This window comes from Musca domestica, unplaced genomic scaffold (genome assembly GCF_030504385.1).
Source record: "Musca domestica strain aabys unplaced genomic scaffold, Musca_domestica.polishedcontigs.V.1.1 22, whole genome shotgun sequence".
Lineage (NCBI taxonomy): Eukaryota > Metazoa > Arthropoda > Insecta > Diptera > Muscidae > Musca > Musca domestica.
This window is the reverse complement of record NW_026712262.1, coordinates 7,592,491-7,609,062: the sequence shown is the minus strand read 5'-3', so window position 1 is coordinate 7,609,062 and position 16,572 is coordinate 7,592,491. Positions and strand designations below refer to the sequence as shown.

At 35.2% G+C, this 16,572-nt stretch overlaps 1 protein-coding gene across 2 annotated transcripts in view; it reads right to left on the bottom strand.

Moving 5' to 3' along the window:
- The window catches only part of LOC131802584 (cytokine receptor-like), a 73,970-nt gene that overhangs the window by 8,376 nt on the left and 49,022 nt on the right, over window positions 1-16,572 (bottom strand). For both annotated transcript variants that reach the window (XM_059122914.1, XM_059122915.1), the window contains exons 3-9: window positions 12,254-12,339; window positions 6,775-6,917; window positions 1,343-1,454; window positions 1,117-1,247; window positions 884-1,052; window positions 352-811; window positions 1-292 (exon numbers count right to left, since the gene is read on the bottom strand). In XM_059122914.1, coding sequence (XP_058978897.1) covers window positions 1-292; window positions 352-811; window positions 884-1,052; window positions 1,117-1,247; window positions 1,343-1,454; window positions 6,775-6,917; window positions 12,254-12,339 — 1,393 coding nt within the window. The remainder of the gene's footprint in view (window positions 293-351; window positions 812-883; window positions 1,053-1,116; window positions 1,248-1,342; window positions 1,455-6,774; window positions 6,918-12,253; window positions 12,340-16,572) is intronic.

The following is a 16,572-nucleotide window of genomic DNA, read 5'->3' as shown; positions in this document are numbered from 1 at the left end:
CTTGCATTGATTTGGTAATTCAATTTTCGGCAAACACCAAAATACTGTGTAGTTGACCAATTCGTTGAGATTTGCCGGCGGAGACCAGGATAGTGTATAGCTGCTGTTGTGATAAACTTTGGCAATATTGTTCTCGTTTAGCTCATACTGAGGGCTGCCGCTGCGATAGACATTGATGACGTTGTCCTCAACACTCGGACCAATATCGTTGGCCGACCTGATGCTGAAACGCTGCATGCTTACATTTTTCCAGGGCAAAGACAAGGTGGTGTCATTAACAACTGTACTTTGTCTGTAAGGGATAAAAGGACATTTAGAGAAAGTTCCCGCTCTGCAAAAAACTTCATTTACATTACAAGACCATCTGAATCGATTTCATTGACTAGATAATGAAAGCCAGGGCCGCAATGTTCGAACTCGGGCAGATGACCCCAGTAGAGGCGCAGCTGTGTCTCAGTGCTGTCGATGTAAAAACTTCCGCATGGTGTATCGGGAGCCTTGTCGGGCCGTTTTGTTTTGGTGCTAAAAGTTCGCGTGGATGTTTTACTCCAGAACCGGTCATTCTGTGCATCGACAATCTTAGATTTCACACGAATCTCTACGTGGTATGTCCAGTACGAATACAAATTATTAACGATAACGGAGTCTTCGGGGTGTACCATTGTGCCAGTTCGTATCCAGTTGGCTTCGGGAATTCTAATTTCATATAATAAACCCTTGCGATAGTAGCTGAATTTGATTTTTTCCCATGTAAGCGTAGCACTGTTACTCGTGATGTTCTGTACACGCAGTTCTAGTGGTGATGGTATTACTAGAAGAAAAAAAACAAACACAACATTAAGGAAGATTCAAGGAGCTATGCTAAGCACAATTGCATGAGTACCTATTTTGTGATTATTGATAACAAATTTTTGGGCCTTTCTGCCGCCAGCATTATTGCCAATCAAAGTGAAAAGGTATTTGTCTCTAATTGGTAGGTAATTTGTGATGTTGCAGTGCAATTTTTGAAACTGTTCCGGGTCTTCGGAAAGTTTGCATTTGTGTTTGGAGTTCTGAAAAATAAAGTTTTTTTGCTTAACTCTGTGGCATTCATGGTTGTCACGAACGGCTACTTACATCATTAGCAAATCTGTACTCCAGTTCATACTCGGTCATGAGCATGTTCTCTGGTCTCGTAAAACTGCATTGCATATATTCGTAATCATAGACTATGCAGGAAAAATCTGTAACATTTTGTGGCGATTTTCCTGTTGTAGAGGAAAAGAAAGGCATATTAGCTATACATATGTACTCAAATTAAAATATAATATTCAGAGGCAAATCTTGACATTTGACAACTTACCAACATGAAGTTGGGATAATCCAATGCCCTGCTTGTCCACCATGCACTGATACCAACTTTTTTGTTCTGTAGCATTCTGTATTATTAATGCAGCCGTATATTGATCTATTATCTGAAAATTGACATGTTTTTATTTTAGATTTTTTGGTTTCCATTGCTGTTTTTATTTTAGATTTATTTGGTTTCAATTGCTGTTCGTCGTTTGAAAATAACAGCTAGTTGAGTTTAAATTATATCCGGACTGTGGCATAGGGTATTGTTTTGGTATATTTGTTTGCAACATGAAGAAAGCTGCGAGATAGGCCCATAGTTATTTTTGATGATTTTTATAGAGTCAATTCGAAGCTTGTCCCATAGAGATAAAATACAGCACATTTGATTTATATGTCTCAAGGATAAACATAATAAACAATAAACTACATTTTCCTTATAACTCTGAAAAATCAAAGTTTTGAGGGGACCCGGCCGCAGGGTCTTTGTCCGTTCCAGACTCCCATTTATGAGATCATGTTCGGAACCGATTTTGTATTAAGCCTTCTCAAAATTACAATGATTGTAACTTAAAAACTACTTCAGTAGCGTAGTTCATATCTTGCATAAAGTTTTAAGATTTTCCACTTTTCTAGTTAACGATCATTCTAGTTTTCAAGATCAAGTTTTGAGATTTTCCACTTTTCTAGTTAACGATCATTCTAGTTTTCAAGATAAAACTAGTAACCAAACGCTTTAGTTGTGCGGGCCGACCATGTGATACCCTACAACACTACAATATATTATCCTTAGGTCCAAACACATTTTAGTCGATTATATGAAATAATGCCATACTGTCCTGCACAAATACCTGCTAAACGAAATTGACAGCCTTGCAATATTTGCTTATCGCTACCAATATCATGATCTCATACCGGCAAAGGGAATGGTCACTTGACTTTTTCTACTTTTTGATATGACGACTTGGTAGAAGAACATAGGTAAATGCATCAACGCTCGGCAACATTGATATGTAAAGAATTTTTAAGGTTTTGCTCAGAAATCATTTAATTTTCATATGTTTATACGATGCCATTCAGATGATATCACGATATGTATTTTTCAACAGCTTTAACAAATTCGAATAATTTTTCTTTAAAGATTTTTAATTCCAAAACTTGGTACAATGAAATGAAGGTAGGGTTATGATGTCATATGATTATACCCTACACAACAAGTGCATTTGTTTGTAACAAGGAGAAGGAAACGACATAGATCCATAGTTCCTTTTGGTGATCAGCATAGAATCACATTTTGATTCGATTTATGCATGTCCGTCTGTCCATTTTTTTTTGTAAACAAAATGCAGATCGCATTTTTTATTCGATTGAGAAGAAATTTTCCAAATAACATGTGTATGGCTCAAGGACGAACCCTATTGAAAATGGTGAAAATCTGTCCACATTTAGAAATAGCTCCCACATATATCTGGCCCAAATGGCTAATATCAGTTCAAATAGAGTGAATTTTGGCATTTCCTACCGAATTCAGCTTACAAGCATGTACTTCAAATTTGGTGAAAATCGGTTCAGATATAGCTATAGCTCCCATATATGTGTTTCATCCGATTTTATGTTTATTGTGCACCAAATGGCTAATATCAGTCCAAATGGTGTGAATTTTGGCCCTTCCGACCGAATTTAGTATAGAAACAAGTACTTTAAATTTGATGAAAACCGGTTCAGATATATCTATAGCTCTATAGAAAAACAGAAACATGCCAAATTTAGACCACATTCACGAAGAGTTTGTCCTTTGGATTTTTTTATTTCAAAGCAAATGGCAAGCGTGCAGGAAACTGCATCTTTTGAAGTTGAGTGGCATTTCTGTTGCAATTAGAGAATTCGAGGTAGAAACATACATCCCCGTAATAATCGTATCCTCAATTAGCTTGTTGTGAAGTTTTTTACTTTTAGCCTAATACCATTGCAAAAGCGTTGTGGGTCAATGCTTCTTAATAAAATCATATCCCAATCTGAACCAATTTCAATATAATTTGACAAAATTTACTTTTACACCAAATTCCGTCACACCTTCCATATTTCATTGAAATTGGTGCGTCAAATATGTGAATGCGGCCGAGAATATATATCCAAATCTTAACCGATTTCCAATTAATTTGTCAAATTTATTATTGTAGCCACATTCTGAATTTAATTGGCATCGATCATATATATCGTGTTTGGTGCACATAACATACATGAATATTATGTAAAATCGGCCGAAAAAATATATAGAAGCTGCATCCAAATCTGAACCGATTTAAATATAATTTGAAAAATTTATTTTTGTACCAGATTTAGTCATTGGAATTGGACATACGTATCGTGTTTGGTGCATCAACTATGTGAAATCGGCTGGAAATATGTATGGGAGCTATATCCAAATCTGAACCGATTTCAATATAATTTGACAAATTTATTTTCTGATCAAAATCCCGCCGCACATTCCAAATTTCTTTGGAATCGAACAGGCATATCGTGTTTGGTGCATCAAATAAACGAAATCTGAACCAAATGTACATTCGTTTGAAATTCCGTTTCACATTCCAAATTTCATTGAAATGTGGCGTACACAGCCTGTTTAATGAATCAAATACATGAAATCGAAAATGCATGTGGGAGCTATATCCAAATCTGAACCGATTTCAATATAATTTGGCAAATTTATTTTTGTTTCAAATTCCGTTTCGCAGTCCAAATTTGGAGATTGTATCTGTAATGGATCAATAGATATGTGCATATAAAATCTAAATTCTTGGAGGTACCTCCGATTCTGATCCTGTATCTCCAGTTCCAAGTAGAATTTCATAAAATTTTTTTTTCGAGGTTTTCGAGTCCATAAATTACAAACAAACATACAAACGTTTTCCTCTTTTATAGATATAAAAGAAGAAGGTACAAAAGTGTAATACTGGTCGATAAAGTTCACCACATTTTCATGGAAAAACTTCAAATTTTTTCCTGCAAGACCAATATCTCATTCAGTTATTAAAGTTTTTAGAAGAGACACAAACGGTAAGATCTGTCTGGCATTCTTGTTATTCTTTAGCCCATGCCGCCTTGTATAAATTCAACAACAATTATTCTTTTTTATAGCGGCACCATAAAATAATTCTTAGATAACGATCTGATAATACTAATATTAATTAAATGATATGGCAGAAGTTCTGATTATCTGCTTAGAATTCCGAGAAAGTTCTTTCTAGCCAATATTGCAATGCATTTTGCATCGTAATGATAACAATTGGAAAAGATTGTTACTTTCTTGTAGCTCTTGTAGGTATACCGCTTTCTACCCCAGCAAGCGTTTTGCTATTCCATGGAAATGTGCGCGCCGATGCAAGTCACACTCAAATCAACACTGTCCCAAAACCATCGTAAAATACTCAACTCTCAGCAGACAAATGACATGCCAAAGAAATGGAAGATACACCGTGTTCGCCGAGCCGTGGAACTACTCTGTGAGTGACCGCGTTTAAGGCCACTGTTTGTTTGTGTGTGTGGATGGCGGTGCAGTCATTGGTTCTGAGAGTTCTAACTGTGTCCATTCTAATATATCAAAGAAGTGACAACAAGTTAATGGGAACTGTGAAGGCTAGCTGGCTGCAGTATTTGCATATGGGCACATCTTCGGGGGCACTTGTGTGCATACAGTGAGCGTAATTAAAAAGGGACATAGAAGAGAAATCGTATTAATACATTTATTTCAGTTCTATGATTTTTTGGAATAATGTAAAAATTTCAACTACAATATGCGCGTATGTACATATAACAAATTACTGGGTACATACTTTTAATTGGCCCGACTGTAACCTACTATTCACGGACATTTATTCTACAGTTGTAGCAAAAGATACCATTTAAATTGATCAGGCATGAATAATACATACTAACTAGTAGTGTTAGCACTACTCTATGTTTAAAAGTAGTAACCATTTTAGATTCCCATTATTTAGCTGAAATGCATTATTTAGCGAAAGAAAACTGAAATGCGAAGTTCTTATTTTGTACTGCAAGTTCTCACGAATCTTCTGATGGATAAGATGAATTTATCGCTAATATCTTCAGTTGTGTCACAGCATGTTCGAGTGACATTTAAACTAGATTGAACAAATAGTACGTGTGGTAGAATGTGAAATTGTCATTTGTCGCCAATAATTTATTAACAAATAAGAAAAATAATATAAATAAAAACTTGTTGTTCTGTCCCGTAAGGCTGTATTTAAGGCTTATTACCATTAAATACATTATCTGAGAATTGCAAGGCAGGGATTGTCACCAGTCTATATAGAATATCCATAAAATCCGGGAAAATGATTAAGAAATCAAGAAAATGATTAGCACTTTATATCGCTGCAAAGTCGCGTTATTTGTCATGGCTTTAATCAATGCAAAGGTTAAATAGAATGTATGGATTTCATTGTATTGCTTGTTTGAACTCGGTGTTACAAAGAAAACCAGTATACAGGGTGAGGTAAAAAAATACAACAAAGTCAAACGCCATAATTTATATTTTTATTATTGTTTTTTTTTTTTTTTTTTAATTTTGGTATTTTTTAGTGCCAACCTTGCTTTCTAAAATACTCAAGACACAATATTTCAACGGATTGTATCCGGAAATTTTGGTGATCATTTTTCCTTCAATGGCACGTGCTGAGTGCTATGGTGCTCAGTGCTTTTGGAATGTCCAAGGTCTGCGGACAAAATGTTTGCATGCCCAAGGCTTTAATACACACTCCAGAATATTTTCACGATAATATTCGGCATTTATTCTGATACCACGGTCGATTAATACCACACCATCACCATGGCCGGCGATTAAGTTCTGGTGGCCAACAGAAGGTGCACATTTTCGGCTGAACTCTTTGTCAAGTAAACACGATAATTTTGTTTGTTTACAAACTGCTGGACAACGAATGTTTTCTCATCGGAGAAAACCAATTTCGAGGGGTTATTAGCCACTGCGACGCAGGTTTCGATCAAGTCGATTCTTTACTTTTCGAACCATTTTTGCTGATGCTGCTGTTTTCTTCCGTCCACTTCCTTGACGTCGAACTACGCTACCAGTATCACTGTAATGAGCGATGGTACGAGACACAAAAGATAAAGAAATCACACCATGACGCTTTAATTCGATTACGAATAACTTTTTTCTGGAAAATTCTCACCAAAATGCTTTAGTACGCTTGTAAACAATATAATGAGCTGTCACTGAAATAATGACAGCCGTCTGATGTTGGTTGCAGTTTTTTCATCTCACCCTGTATAACCCAATATGGGATACTGGGACAGTGTAAAAAGTTTATTTGTCTAATGGAAAATCTAGTGGATCTCAGGAATAAATAGTCCCTTACAAATATACCATCTAAAATGTTGAAAAATATTTTCAGTAATTATTACCTGTATTTCGTCAGAAGGTTGATAAATTCCACGTTCAGAATTCTCCTTGTAAAACCATATTTCGGAACTTTTGGGTTCGGACAGACGACATGTTATCGTCCCATTTGATCCAATTAGCAGGGACAGCGTTTTCGGTTCCACTTCTAAAATGAAAAAAGAAATCAAAACATTTATCAATTATTTATATTTTCTCAATATTCTTTTGTTACCTTTGCAGGTAAATTGGATGAAATAACACGCTGATTGATTTTAAAAATCTCTTAAAAATTTGTGTTCTATCGATAGGACGGCCAAATATTTTTGTGATTAAAGCTTATACTACTGATAAACAAATCCTTCTGATGAATCGATGATAATTAAATAATAGACATGGTCTGGGGTATCAATCATGGTCAATGCCACAATAACAAGATGCTTGTGAATAGTTCAAAATCGAAATAAACCTAGTTCATAATGACCTTAGGAAACTAGGACCCCCAAAAGACTTTAAATCTGCTTCTAGTGCTTTATGGGTCAAATTGCGAAATTCGAATCAACTAGCTGTCGTTTTAGTTTGTAACGATTATTTTTGATTTTTATTTACTTATACGATATTTAAGTTTTAAAGACCTATATTTAAGAAAAACTAATGAAATGGACATTGGTCGTACTCCTATGATGATTAGTATTGAAATTTCCCCATGTCGTTGTCTCCATCATAAAGAGGTCAATGTAGTCCCCTGTTTTTACACAGGTGCTACAAATTGTTATCCGAGTGATTTTTGTCATGGTGAAGTTCCTAAGACACATTTCAGCTACAGTGTAGTATTTATGGCTTCCAATGGATGGAATATGTCGATATATATTCATGGACTCACTAAAATAATTATAATGGTTTTTGTTTTAATCAAACAGTGGTAACGACCGATTCGATGTATTTGTCACCGAAGTTTTTTTGTATTTTGAGATCTCAATGGGTATTTGTTATAACTTCTATATAATTGTATTACTCCATCTATCGCTTTAAAGGTATTATGAATATAAACCTTTACTGATAATTTCAAAATAGAAATGTATAAGCGTTGTAATTATTTACAATTTTGACCCTTTGTGGGGGAGGTACCTGATTGAGTGAACCAATATTGTCCATTTTCGCACCTGACCTAGCAAAGTTAAAGCAAAATCGGAGTATCCTTTCTCGTTCTGTGCAATAAATTATTTTCTTTAAAAAAGTTGACATTTTGTGGGGGAGGTTCTAAAAGGAGTGGAGCTATTCACCATCTCCAAACTCGATCTATGTGTGACAATAATATTACGATGTACCAAGTTTGGATCCAATCGAATATCGTGCGCAACAGCCAGCCAGACAGACATGTGGATGGATAGACATTGCTAGATCGACTCCAAATGTCCTGAAACGTATTTGGTCCAAAGAGACCTAGGGTCTTAAACCGTTTTTTCAATGAGGCACGTTCTGGCCGTATCAAATGATATATACCCTCTGTAGCCATATGGCTGAGGGTATAAAAATTAGGCGCAATATCTATAAAAGAGTAAAATAATTGTACGTTTGATTGTTTGTTTTTAATTTATAGACTCAAATACCGCTGAACAGATTTTCTTGAAAATTTCCAAATGTATTACAGCATAGCCTGAAGGTAACATAGGCTATATAAATTTTTGGAATTCCACTTGGACAGGGAGATATAGGAGGTACCTCCAAAAAATTTAGTTTTTGTAAGCACATATCTATTGATCGATTATAGATACAGTGTTCATATTTGGAGTGTGTAACGAAATTTGAAGCAAAAATCATTTCGTCAAATTATATTGAAATCGGTTCAGATTTGGATTTAGTTCCCATATACAGGGTATATGGTCCGTGCAATATTCCATTCGGCAAATATTGCAAAATGAGCTCGGGTTAAAGCCATTGAAATTCCAAAAAGTGCAAGAACTTACACCGCAACAGAAAGAAAATAGACTCAAAAAAGCTGAAGAATTGCTTCGCTTGGCCGAAAGTTGTGAACTGCCGAACTTGGTTTTCTCCGATGAGAAAACATTCGTTGTCCAGCAGTTTGTTAACAAACAAAATGATCGTGTTCCTCGCTTCATTTCCAGCGCAAAATTGTCATAAAATCTCCGGATACCAATCCGATGGACTATTGTGTCTGGAGTATTTTGGAAAGCAAGGTTGGCACTAAAAAATACCAAAGTGTCGATCACCTCAAGCAAGCGCTAAAATAACGCAGAGCAACATTCGGGCAGCGTCAGACGGTTTCATTGGCCATAACTCGTGCCAAAGGCCAAAACTCGTGCCAAAGTTCACCAATTCGAAAAAATCTAAACTTATTCTAAAATTTGAACATTTCTATTTCCGAAATTTTTGCATTCATTCAATTAAATTAAAAAATCAAAATTATGGCATTTAACTTTGTTGTAGTTTTTTTTATCTCACCCTGAATATAACGCACCTCGACCAAAAATCGTATTTCCATGTTCTATCATGATAACCTTTTAATTGAAGTTTTACAGTTGATTGTGATGCTATTTTGAATTTCTAATACGTAATTGTTAGAACACCATCATTGGAGGTATTTAGCTTTGTCCCTCTCACTATTGAGGGTAGTTTAAACTTAACGCTCTTCTATAGGGATATATAAATTTTACTATTCGGTTTGTAAAAGTACCGAAACATTCGTTTTCGATATTCAAAAAAAACCTCACATAATTTCATATTATAAAACTACTTTTATTTTCCCACTATCAACCTCAAAATTTGTTGTCGCATAAACAATCTCACATTTAACAAGAATGGGATGTCTGGCTGCGGAATTGAACGCAGATGTTCGGAGAGCGAAGCATGCATGCTTACCACTGCATCACATATAATCCTCAAACAGAATAATGTCTTGTTTTTGTTCAATTCTTACATGAATGTAAACTGTTGCTATTTTATCCGATAGAAGTCACGAAAAAGTGTTTGTACATGCGACACTAAGTAAGCTACGTATAAAACACCCACTCTTCGAGCAATCCCTTCTCGGACAAGTTTCACTCCCGAGTTGACCCGAGTTTGAATACGCAAGAACTAAATTAAATTGCATCACATTTCACATTGCATCACAAAAACATTTGAATTTGAATTGTTCGCCTCAAAAACTTATTAATTGAAAATGATTCGATCATTCGATTGTGGAATTACTCAATTGGCACGTAGAAATACATTCAGATTCTGATATTTATTTAGAAAGTGCCTTGTCCTCATTTCCATTCATATTGGTCAGAGTGTGAGATTTCATTGAAATTTGACAGCAGCGTGTTTCTAATGAGTTCGCAGAAAAACCAAACTATTAATAATTTTCGCACTGTACTATTTCAAAATAAAAATTACAAAATTTACAAATTTATTTTCTTTGTTTGAAAAATAAATCCAAGAAAAAAATGTATTGTTAATGATCTTCATTTGCGGCTTTATCTTGCGATTAAGCCTATAGAGTATAAATTCAAAGCCGTTGCCTAGCAACCGCGACTTATGTTTAAATTAAATGCTCAGCGTGATGGTACAAAAAGGTGAAAGGCATTTTTTATACCACATAGAGGTAAGGGTATTATGTCTTTTTCATTTGTTTGTAACATGGAGGAGGAAACGAGATAGAACCATAGTTCCTTTTGGTGATCAGCATAGAATCACATTTTGAGTCGATTTATGCATGTCCGTCTGTCCGTGTATTTTTGTAAACAAAATGCAGGTAGCATTTATTATTTGATTGAGATGAAATTTTCCAAATAACATTTGTATGGCTCAAGGACGAACCGTATTGAAATTGGTGAAAATCGGTACAAATTTAGATATAGCTCCCATACATATCTACAACCGATTTTAGATTCATTGTGACCCAAATGGCTAATATCAGTTCAAATGGAGTGAATTTTGGCATTTCCTACTGTACATGTACTTCAAATTTGTTCAGATATAGCTATAGCTCCCATATATATGTTTCATCCAATTTGGTGTTTAAGTCCCTCAAATTCGCAAAATGCACGATACAAAAATAATATTTGGTACCAGATATCAGATACAGCCAAGAAATGGCTGTTTTCAATTTTATAAAGATCGGTTCAGATTTGGATATAGCTCTCATATATATTATTATCTGATTTCAGGTTTATTGTGCACCAAATGGAGTGATTTTTCGCAATTCAACCGAGTTTAGCATAGAAGCAAAAATTTCAAATTTGCTGCCATATATATGTTTAATCCGATTTGGTGTTTAAATATCCAACTTTCAGAATATGCACTCTTCCATAATGATATTTTGTACCAGATATCTCATAGAGCTCAGAAATTGCAATATAAACCTTTCTTTTACGAGAGCTTTACTAAATATGCATATTGGCGCAGGGTATCATATAGTCGGCCCCGTTCGACTTTTGAGCTTTCCTTACTGGGTTTGGTTTACAATTGTATGATGTTAGAATGTGTGATTTGTGGAGTACTATTGTTATGTTGGCAAAGAAAAAGGAGGAAATGAATTAAAAAATTGCCTAATTACAGACATTTCAAGTTATACGAAAAGTACAAACAAAACGAAATACCCTCCACTATTACAACAAGAATTTGGTTTCATTATTTATATACAAATTCTGGGCCGAAGAGTCTTTGATATTTTTTTATTTCAAATCCACGATTCCTGGATATAATGCTTATGGCTGATCTTCAGTCCAATATCGACCAAATCTGCTTATGAGACAAAAATGACCTTCGTCGATTTCGATTTGCAAGCGTTGTTCGTTTTTAAGACGAAGATTCATGGTTAATTTATAGAAGAAGTGTGGCAGTGAAACAAAAAACAAATCGACTCCTGAAAGGAATTTCGTCTAAAGAAACCTAGGGCTTAATACCGTTATTCCATGAGACACATTTTGGCTCTGTAGCCACATGGCTAAGGATACAAAAATACACAACACATCCCATTTCAATATATTACGAAAAAAATTGGAATTCATTTCGACAACGACGAAACATTACATTCAGGTTCAATAGCCTGAAACGCTGACAATGTTATTCAACATATTTTTGAATGTTTATTAATAAATAAAATAACAAAAAGTGCAATTATTAAAATTTCCAATTGTAACATTGCTAACAAAAATAACAACCACAATACTTGACGGGATATCCAATCGATGGTTTTTGTTTTTGCGATTATTTTCTAGCTGCCACATTAGTTTGATAACGCGCCTACACTGGCGGCACGTAATTACACTGAAATCGCTAAGTAATAGGAGCCAGAGCAATTAGAGAGATTTATCAATAGAACACAATGGTGGCTTTACTCTTTTGTTTACACCTTCTAATGTGTAATTATGTACCTTCGTACCATGCGCACCTTCGTATCGCAATGGAGGCAATTGACCTTTGTTGGATATGTATGTACATATAACCCTTTAAAACAACAAATTGATTACTGAGTTCTTTTTTTATCTATTTACTTACTTCCAGGAGGATCTACAGACGTCGCTGCTGATACCAATCCCGCATATCCATTGAGCGTCAGCAATATCATCAGCCAACAACAAAAGCTGAAAAGAAAAAATATGAGATAAACATATTAATTAAGCAGAAGTGGCCGAGGTTGTTGACAATTTGTTCTGTATTTGATTGGCTTGTGATCACCGACACACGCCGAATGTCAATAAATATCTGTTTATGCATGAAGTGTAAAAGGAAACTTGAAGAGTTTGCAAACAAATCTGGGGGAAAATACAAATAATAGCACGTTTATACTATTGCCCTGCATGCATTTGGAAGTGAGTTACTCAATCCCTTTCTAAGATGGAACTTCTGCGACGCTTCGAATCCTGATAAATGCAATAGTATGTAAATTTACAATCACAAAACTACTGTAGTCTACTTTCTATCCTCACGGAGTTACTATGTATTGGCGTCAAGGGAGACAAAATAAGGTGTCGCGTGTGCAGACACTATTTCGTGACTTTCATCGGATAAAACATCGATAGTTTACAAGTATTTAAGAATTGAACAAAAATAAGACTTTATACTATCTGAGGATTATGTGACACTGTGGTTCGGTGGTAAGCATGCTCGCTTTGATCTCTGTACACCCGGGTTCAATTCCCAACCCGGACGAAAACGAAAAAAAAGTAATGCGTGAGTATTTCATCTGATTGGTATAAGTTCTATGCAAACATATATTGAAAAAGTACCAATAACAATTGGAAAACCAGTAAAGAACGTCTTAAAGTCGGGCGGGGCTGACTTTATGATACTCTACACCACTTTGCTAATTTTGTAGAGCTCCATTTAATCATACACACTATGATTATAATTGTAATTTAAAGTTCAAAGGACGGACATGTATTGCCCATTTGGTGCAAAATTAATTTGAAATCAGATAAAGATATTTATGGGAGCTAAACCGATATCGATAAAATTTGCAAAGATATTTCTGAGCTGTATTTGATATATTTCCCTGAATATCGTTGTTACGGAGTGCATATTACGGCTGTGGGTAACAAATACAACAAATCGGATGAACAATATATATGGGAGCTATAGCTATATTTGAACTGATCTTCACCAAATTTGGCATACTAGCTTCTAGACTCAATTCGGTCGCATGTGCCAAATTCTATCCAATTTGGGTAAATATTAGACGTTTGGTGTACAATAAAGAGTAAATCGGACGTAGATATATATGGGAGCTATATCCAAATCTGAACCGATCTCGATAAAATTTAGCAAAGGTATTTCTGAGCTTTATTTCCCCAAATATTGTTGTTACAGAATGTGTGTTACGGCTGCGGAGGAGGAAAATAGAAAATCGGATGAACAATATATATGGGAGCTATAGCTATATCTGAACCGATTTCGAAATTTAGTATACTTACTTTCAGGCCTAATTTGGTTGTATGTGCAAAATTACATACTATTCGGCTGATATTACACGTTTGGTGCACAATAAAACGCAAATCGGACGAAGATATATATGGGAGCTATATCTATTTTTTTACCGATTATCTCAAATTTCAATAGGGTTCAATTTCAATTGGGCCAAACAAATGTTGTTTGAAAAATTTCATCTCAATCGGATAATTAATGCGACCTGCATTTTGTTCACAAGAATACATGGACAGACGGACGGACGGACGGATGGACGGACGGACATGCATAAATCAACTCAGAAAAAAAAAAAAAAAAAAAAAATTTCTACCGCTTAGATGTGATTTCTAAGTCACTTTCGGGATATTTTTGCTTGCAGGGTAAATCCACTGAATTCAATGAATGTAGTGGGTAAAACTTTGTGTGTGTATCTAACCCTTAGGAGCCCTGCAAGCAAAGTCACTTAGAAGTCACACCAAAGTAAAAGAAATCATCGCGGTTGATATCGCTTTCTCATCGTGGAAGTGGCATCTTTCGGGAAGAAATGAACTACGCCAGGGTGAGATAAAAAACGGCAACAAAGTCAAACGCCATAATTTTTATATATTTTTTAAAATGTTATTTAATGAAAGCAAAAAATGTCGGAAATATCATAAAATTTTTCAATATTTGCCGAATGGAATATTGCGATGTGTTCAGCTCAGGAGTCATTTTTCGGCCACTGTGAAGCGGGTTTCGATCAAGTCGCTCCTTTACTTTTCGAACCATTTCTGCTAATGTTGCTGTTTTCTTCCGTCCGCTTCTTTGACGTCGGGCTACGCTACTAGCATCTCGGTAACGAGCGATGGTACGAGACACAAAAGATAGCCACTTGTGGGTTTCCAGCCAAATATAAATAAATCACACTATAACGCTTGAAGTTCATCACAAATAACCTTTTTTCTGGAAAATTCTCACCAAAATGATTTTGTATATTTGTAAACAATATAATGAGCTGAATGACAGCACTCTGAAGTTGGTTGAAGTTTTTTTCATCTCACCCTGTATACTCATACATACCTACGACGGGTCTGTGGAGCTTATAAATTAATAACGATTTTTTGTTATAATTTTCAACACAAACGTTCTATGCTGAAATATTTCGCTGTGAGAGCTATCAAAATTTAATTGTTTACGATGGCTGACCGCAAACCAAAGTCTGCGGTTTTCTTTTTCTATTTTTTTTTTAGATGAATATGGTTACAGTTGGTTGTTGTGCCTTGAATTATTTTTACATTGCATTTTTGAACGGTTTTTGAAATAAATAAATTCTGTGCAGTCGCTCCAAATGGGGTTTTTGTTTCTTATTTTTTTTTGTTACGATTAATACGAAATTATTTCATAGAAATCAAATCAACCACAAACTGAGCTACAATTTCATATCAGATACTTTAAATAATTTCCATAGCAATTCGAGCTAATTAGAATTTTGATTTAAGTTGGGTGGCAAGAAAAAAAGGATGAACAGTCATATACCTGAGATCGCGACGGATTTGTTGTAAGTTTCAATATTAATGTTGTGTGAACAAGTTTTTATCCGATCAGATACATTTTCAAATGCCAATGTAAGTTTTGGGTTAAAATTCAATTGGAAATACATTTAAAATGCAAATGTTTCCACGGGAATTCTAATTATTTCTAAGGCCACTGTGGCCCAAGAGTCAAATGTAATCGAATCCTTTCGCCAAACAACATAGCTATTGACAGACATCACACGTTAAATGGTGTGTTAAAATGTGCGTTTTTCTTCTGAAAGGAACTTATCTCGCGAAACTGTTCCACAAATCATCATCATTGGCCATGCAAACGTTTGTGGGTACAAATTGGGATACTCAAATGTATGGATGTAGGTATGTGCATGAGTACATGTATATGTATGCTGAGGTATGTATATTAGAGTGATCCTTTATAAATGTACACGAAAACTTGGTTGCCTACTATGTATCAAAAAAAAAAAAAATAATGCTGAGTAAGATCAAAATCCAGAATAGAGATCAATAAGGAACTAAACTCATTTTTAGAAGAGGCTCAAAACCTTCGTTGGGACTTCCAATGGTATCGACCGATATTGTCAAGTTTCGTACCCGATCTAAGACTGATACTTATATAATGTTGTCTCAAGTTTTCGCTTTATATTTTTTAATTTTTTAACTTTTTGACAGTTTTTGAAGGAGTGAGGTAGCCGCGTAGATCGATGGTACCCCGTCTTTACACTGGATCTAGTATTGATGGAGATATTGAGCTACGCAAAACATTAACAAATCATTTCGCATTCTCTTTAACTGTTGGAATGGTTACAAAATGAGGTTCCTCGCTTGATTTCCAGTACACAATGGCCACCAAAATCTTCGGATACCCATCCGTTGGACTATTGTGGCTGGAGTATTTTGGAAAGCTAGGTTGGCACTAAAAAATACCAAAGTGTCGATCACCTCAAGCAAGCGCTCCGCCGGGAATGGGCCAAAATACGGCAGAGTAAAATTCGGGCAGCGTGTGACGGTTTCATTGGCCGTTTGAACAAATCAAAACTTATTCTAAAATTTGATGCTACTTCCGACATTTTTTGTTTTGATTCAATAAAATTAAAAAAATGTGTAAAAATTATGGCGTTTGACTTTGTTGCAGTTCTTTTTATCTCACCCTTATCTCTTATGCGTTTTTTTTAGATTTTATACTTGTGTGCCATGAGGGCATTCTGAATTGATAAAATTCGTCAAAATTGGTCCAGCCATTCTTAAATTATAAGTATTCTAGCTTACATCCCCTTCCTTTGTACATATACATTGTATATATTTCGCTATATATATCCGATATATTTACATCTACGTTACGGTCGTCTATTTGGGAATTCGCCGGGATTAAAAATGTTCGCC